This window comes from Hippocampus comes, unplaced genomic scaffold (genome assembly GCF_001891065.2).
Source record: "Hippocampus comes isolate QL1 unplaced genomic scaffold, H_comes_QL1_v1.1 scaffold92, whole genome shotgun sequence".
NCBI lineage: Eukaryota > Metazoa > Chordata > Actinopteri > Syngnathiformes > Syngnathidae > Hippocampus > Hippocampus comes.
Window position 1 is genome coordinate 2,782,424 of NW_017805379.1, and position 6,554 is coordinate 2,788,977.

At 44.6% G+C, this 6,554-nt stretch overlaps 2 protein-coding genes across 2 annotated transcripts in view; both read left to right on the top strand.

The window, feature by feature from the left end:
• l2hgdh (L-2-hydroxyglutarate dehydrogenase) overlaps nucleotides 1-1,764 on the top strand; it is a 6,734-nt gene extending 4,970 nt beyond the window's left edge. The window contains exons 8-10 of the mRNA XM_019872429.1: nucleotides 400-606; nucleotides 744-875; nucleotides 945-1,764. Of these exons, the coding sequence (XP_019727988.1) occupies nucleotides 400-606; nucleotides 744-875; nucleotides 945-1,140 (535 nt within the window). The 3' untranslated portion in view covers nucleotides 1,141-1,764. The remainder of the gene's footprint in view (nucleotides 1-399; nucleotides 607-743; nucleotides 876-944) is intronic.
• An 878-nt stretch (nucleotides 1,765-2,642) lies between these two features.
• The window catches only part of LOC109517355 (son of sevenless homolog 2), a 17,413-nt gene continuing 13,501 nt past the window's right edge, over nucleotides 2,643-6,554 (top strand). The window contains exon 1 of the mRNA XM_019872483.1: nucleotides 2,643-3,879. Coding sequence (XP_019728042.1) covers nucleotides 3,796-3,879 — 84 coding nt within the window. The 5' untranslated portion in view covers nucleotides 2,643-3,795. The remainder of the gene's footprint in view (nucleotides 3,880-6,554) is intronic.

Consider the following 6,554-nt stretch of genomic DNA (forward strand, 5'->3'; position numbering starts at 1 on the left):
ACGCGCCACACTCCCCCCCCCCCCCCCCACCCAATGTTACGTAATACCTCGTTTAATGGCCACATGTTTTTCATCATCGGTCAGACTTTTCCCCCCTCACTTGGCCCAAAAAAAAAAAAAAAGGCATTTTTTTTTTTTTATTGACTCTTACTGGCAGGAGGAATTTGGGGGAATTGTTTTATCAGGCTGTGTTTAAGATTTCCAAGTAGGACATCTGTTAGTCATTTCATTTCAGATGGGGGGATGGGGGGGGAGCATTGCATAAGAAACATTTCAGGTGGGTTCACGCAGAAGCTTTTTGACCATTATGTCGCATACTAGGGAATACTTGGGATAAATATATATGAACAGTAGATATTCACAGATTTCTGCAGGCAACAAATGTACATGTAAATCATTTTATTTCAGCGAAAATATGTTTCACTGTTGGCACTTTGCGTTTTCCAAGGTGCCCGACCCTCGCTTCCCCTTCCTGGGCGTCCACTTCACACCGCGCATGGACGGCAGCATCTGGCTGGGACCCAACGCCGTGCTGGCCTTCAAGAGGGAAGGATACCAGATCTATGACTTCAATGTGAGAGACCTGGCTGATGCGCTGTCATTCAGGTCAGTCCCACGGACCAAAAAAAAAAAATGTCTACAACGTACAACACCGTTCTTGTACTGTTCTCATTATCTTGCGAATTCCAATTATGATGATATTGAAGATATCGGTGAGCTTCACGTGTACTTTGCTGTGTCAGAGGCCTCCAGAAGCTGGTGTTGAAGAACATCTCGTACGGCATTGGCGAGATGTACCGAGGCATCTTCATCGGGGCGCAGGTCAAGCTCCTGCAGAAGTATATCCCCGAATTGTCCCGCAGTGACGTGCTCAGGTAAAGAGTGAAGAACGGACGCGAATCTCATTTTGCGGCACTTCCGTCCTGATTTGCGTTTGGGCGCAGGGGTCCGGCCGGCGTGCGAGCGCAGGCGCTGGACCGCGACGGCAACCTGGTGGACGACTTTGTGTTCGACGGCGGCGTGGGCGACCTGGGCAGCCGCGTGCTGCACGTCCGCAACGCTCCTTCGCCCGCCGCCACCTCCTCGCTCGCCATCGCCGAAATGGTCGCCGACGAAGTGGAGAGCCGCTTTGCGCTCTAATCGCGTCGGGCTAACCAGGATGTCGCCATCATGCGGGCGGGGGGGGGTTGGCGGCCGCCATTTTTTATTATTTTTTTTAAAGAATGGCTCCACTGAGGTTATCGTTGCGAGAGGCGGCGGGGACCTTGGACCGAGAAACAAAACAAACGTCTGTTCACACCCATGGACAGTTGAGAGCCAAAAGATGCGGCGTTTTGGGGATGTGGGCAAAAAACAAACTCCAGATTGCAAACGGTATCATCCGATCTGTGAACATAATGTGCTCGTAAAGGCTGAAACCATCTTTTGCAATGTGAAAATTGCATTTTGCTACATTGCAATGTTGATTTTGAATGTGATTCACTGCTCAGCTTGATGCAGCAGTCATGCCAACCACTATTTTGCCGACTTATTGCCACTATAGAAATGGCATTAAACCGTAACACCAAAGACTCCACTGCAGTATTACCACAACAAAGAAGATGGTGCAAAAACCGCACGGTTTTAGACTGAGCAAGTTGATCTCCAGACTTAAACCCGACAGAGAATGCACTTTACCCGTTAAAGAAGTGGCTCACGAGTAATACCTCAACCAATTGCAGAAGAAGAAGGATGTAATCGTCTCTGTGCCAAAGTGAAGTAAAACATCAAAAACGCACACTGTACAGAATGTGATTTATTTGGAATGAAAAGCAGCATTTTTAGGTGAGAGGTGGATTTTTAGGGCAGTTTGTTGAAATACTCAAGCATGGTTTAATTACATTTTGGAAATGGCGGGGGGTGTTTAAAATGTATATACAAAAATATATATATCGAGAGAGAGACTGTGTGTTGTCAATCTACAGTTGCTTACTTTTAATTCTTCTCTTCATAACTTGCTGCCAAGTGTCACGCAACTGCAGCGTGACAACGTGCCACTCAGGATGTCGACATATGTCGTATTTACGTCCACTCAATTAATCACATCTATTTGTATTCATTTGTTTTGACAAATAAAGGTTTTTATACAATAAAGACAAAGTATTTTTAAATGGCAAAAACCCCTGTGGTGTTTTTTTTCATTGATTTTTTTTTTTGTATGTGCCAATGATAGTGTGCTTGCATAGGCATATACGTAGCTGTACAGTCAACAGTTATCAGGTTTTCATTTTGGTAGCACCTTGTTTGTCCGTTAGGGGGCGTGCGAGCACTAACGGCCTAAATGGCTACTAATTAAAGGTACATTTGTACAAATTAGTTTTAAAGGCATTTCAGTAAAGCGTGTGTGTGTGTGTGTGTGTGTGTGTGTGTGTGTGTGTGTGTGTGTGTGTGTGTGTAAACGGACATAGATATGTATATATAAGTAAACTGAGTGCTCAATAAATGTAGGAACTATAGCCTAAAACTATCGCTTAACACAGGACATCTGTGGAATATAAATACATATTTTATACATTTATTCATTTTTTTAATGTATGGAAATGTAAAAAAAAAATTTTGAATTGTATGTTTCGGCATTTTAATACTTTTTTTGTTTCGGTTTGTGTGTGCATGCGTATCTGTGTTTCACGTTTACGGTGGTTTAATGATTTTCAACATAGAGATCAGTTATTGCATTTACTGGGGATGGAATGGAAAAAAAATAAAATATTTTAACAATATCGCATTTTTAAATAAAAGTCTTTGTTATGTAACGTCGCTATAAGTGAAAGTTACATTTGTAATAAGAGGCCATTTAATGAATAAAGCAAGTAAGACTTGTATGTTACCACAACACACATTTTGGTGGAAGAGATGTCCCTGATGTCGGGCCTTTTTTTTTTTTTTTGGCCTGCCTAATTAATATTAAGGACGCCAGCAGGCAGACAGCGGAGTTGCCCCGAACGAACATCTTGTCCGACTTCCCAAAGCGAACTAAAAACCATCCCGACTGCGTGAGCCTCCTCCTCCTGTGCCGCTCCGCTCACCGAAGACGTTTCCCCGACGGGGCTTGACCGTGTCGCCGTCGGACTTCTTCACGTTTGGACTACTGCTGTACTACTTTTTCTAGAGGAGGGGGATTTTCAACGCTTCCCAGCGGCAGAAGATGTCCGCGTGTGACGGTGAAGAAAGTGTGCCTTGTCCGTCGGGAGGCCAGCGGCGGCTTCCCTCCGCCGAGCTAACGCGCTAGCGTTTACAGGTGTCTTCGAAGGCGGCGAAGAACCGACCGCATTTCCATTTTTTGCTCGACATCGGGCTTCTTCGACGCCCAATGCCGTCACTTTATTCAACTTAACGTGCCTGTAATCATTTTAAACCGGCGAGGGTGTCGCTTTGCCACCTTGTTGTTAGCCGTTAGCCTCCGAGTTAGCCGCCGTGCTGTGTTTACACCGAACGGTGGGCTAACCCTCTCGTTAGCTTTGCCTTTGGCTGCTATCGAGAGGACCCCGGAGCTACATGTGCTTAACCCCGAATGTAGCTTGGTTTTCACCGACTTAACCCCCCAAAAAGACGTCCTCGCCACCGGGCTAGCCTGCCTGGTTCGTGTACACTTGAAGCCACCCGGCCGCGTTGGACGGACTCTTAAGCTGTGCCTGCCGCCCTGGACTGACCCACCCACCCACAAAAGGGGGCTAACTATCCGCCGGGGCCGATGCTGACAGTTCGGGCCGGAGCACGGCAACGCCAGGAGCCGCCACCACCGCCACCGCAGCAGCGATGCAGCCCCAGCAGATCTACGACTTTTCCAGTGACGAGAACAGTCACAAGTGGAGAGGCCTCTTCGTGCAAGCACTACGCAAGGTAAAGACTCCGAGCAACAACGACAACACGTCTCCTGGCGTTCATTCTCAACTTTTGCCACCAAAACAAACACTTGCATTCACTCCTTGGGGTTTATATATGCTAAGTGTAAGCTTCTCATGCGTTCTTCTCGATTTGACCAATTTATTCTCCAAGACTGATGATGATTGTGATCATGCCTCGGGCACACCAACATATGTCACCAAAAGTAGGTTAGATAATCACACGTGAGCCTCGAAGCTCACATATTTGCTGTTTTTCGAACAATAACTATTATTTATTATTTTGGTGCCATCTTTGTGTCGCGGAACTAAGGGAATCGGGGAGCTTGATTTAGACTAAAGTAGTGCTTTGCCACCATCTTGGTGACCAAGGAGCTGTGTTGAAAAGGGATACCCTGTTCATATGTATTTTTTTGCACCTAACTCAAAGTCACTTGATTTTTGAGGAGCAGCCGAGTCCAATCCGATATCTGTGCAAGGAAGAAGAAAATTCCCCTCCCGAAAGATGAGATGTTGGAAGTGAAAGAAAGTTATTCATTTTTTCCCTCCTGTTTTGAAGGCTTGATTTGCTTCATTTGTGCCGTCTTCTAAGTCGGGCTGCTGATATTGTCGCTTTCATTTTCTTCCGCCCCATCATTTGGCCTTGCCCTCTTTCTGAAGAAGCTCTCCTAAAACCTGTTTGTTTTTACAATGTGTCATTTTGTGGTATTGAGAGCAAGATAAGATTTAGAGAGTAAGCATTTTTCAAAATATCGAACCTCTTTACTGATTATAGGTCACACTAATGGCGGAAAATAATTGTGGAATGACTTGTTTTGGGCTCGTGCTTGAATATCACCCCAAAAAAACATTTGAACAGAGTTTAGACTTTTTCTGTCAATGTGTATGTCACATTGTCCATTGAGGAAGCCCAATATGGTTCCCAAGGGCCTACTGTAAATGAAACTTCCAGAAGGGGAAGTCATTTTAATTTGAATATCCTTGCTCAGCAGGATTGCAGCTTCCTTTGTCACCATCATTATCATCATCATCATAATCGTCGTCGTCAACGGCAGCGTTCTCGTTATCATCATGGCTCTTATGATGCCTTTCCCGTTTTGTCTGATCTGACAGTCAGCACCAAGTTGTCATCAGCCGCCTGCGTCTCGCTTTCTGGAAAGGGATCCATTACACACGTCAACAGTAGGGCCCGATTGTTTAAGCCGATTACGGCCGTTCAAACATCTAACCATTTTCAGAAATTGTCCGCGAGTAACACTGTTTTCATTGTTTGCCACCCGTAAATCTAGAGAATATCCTTCAATATATATCATGAAATTTTGTTTATAATGTCGGTCAGTGTGCTTCTCAATCAAAACAAATGAAATCTTTCATTTTTGCAAGCAATGTTTTGGTGAGCAATGCCAAGTTGTGCAAGGAATTGACCTGGAAGTCACAATTTTACACGGAATATAGAGTCTCAGTGTGTTTAAAAAAAAAAAAAAAAAAGAAATTATATAAAAACATAGCGCAACATGAATGTGTTAATTTCAACCACTGGTAACACAAACACATATCAGACAAAACAACAAAAATCATCAGTGGCTGCAACATAGATGGACCCCGATTAATAGGAACACTCTTCACAGAGATGGCTTGAAACATTTTTGATGCAGATTCCAAAATTGTCAAATTTTTTTTCCTTCCCCTGGCACATTTTTTCAAAGATCGTTTCCTGTTTTTTATATTCAAGTTTGACCTAGAATGCTGCTTTTACGATGCGTTGTAATGTCTAGCTACGATGTTTCAGAAAATAATTTCACCTGTTCCAGAATCGACTGTTTAATTAAACATGACAAAATATATTATTATTATTATTATGATGAAAACCTAATATGATAGAGGAATAAACGTGGGCAGATCAGGAATCAGTGCAAAAAAAAAATTCCATGTAGAAAACTTTGCTTGCATCTGATTTAAGAAAAGAAAATGTAAAAAAATTGTTGACAGGTATACTTTTTGACGACTTAAAAAAAGCTGCAACCGGTCGATAATATCGAAATTGACATAAATAAATAAACAAATAGTGCTTTACTCCTTTCTGAACTGCTGCAGTTTATCGGTATTGGCGAAACTGGCCCGAAATTTCCTCTCTGTTCTATTGACACCAAGGTCTTGCCTTATCACGTGCCGTGGGGGGGAGGTCGCGCTCCTCTTTTAGGAGGGGCTAACGAGCCACGCTTCGTAGCATCGGAGCAACATCCAACGCCGCTGCCTCGGCCGTTCCGAGACGAGCGACCGAAGTGAAAGTGGGACCAGGCAATGTGGCGCTCGCTCTGTCTTAACTTGTTACGCAAGCGCTTCAGGGGAAGTCTGTCACGCAGAGACGCAAGAGCACTTTAGGGGCTAACGAGCCACGCTTCGTAGCATCGGAGCAACATCCAACGCCGCTGCCTCGGCCGTTCCGAGACGAGCGACCGAAGTGAAAGTGGGACCAGGCAATGTGGCGCTCGCTCTGTCTTAACTTGTTACGCAAGCGCTTCAGGGGAAGTCTGTCACGCAGAGACGCAAGAGCACTTTATGCTTTTGACCCTGAGACTGACTCTCTCTCTCTCCCTCTCTCTCTCTCTCTCTCTCTCTCTCTCTCTCTCTCTCTCTCTCTCTCTCTCTCTCTCTTTTTTTTGTCTTTCTATA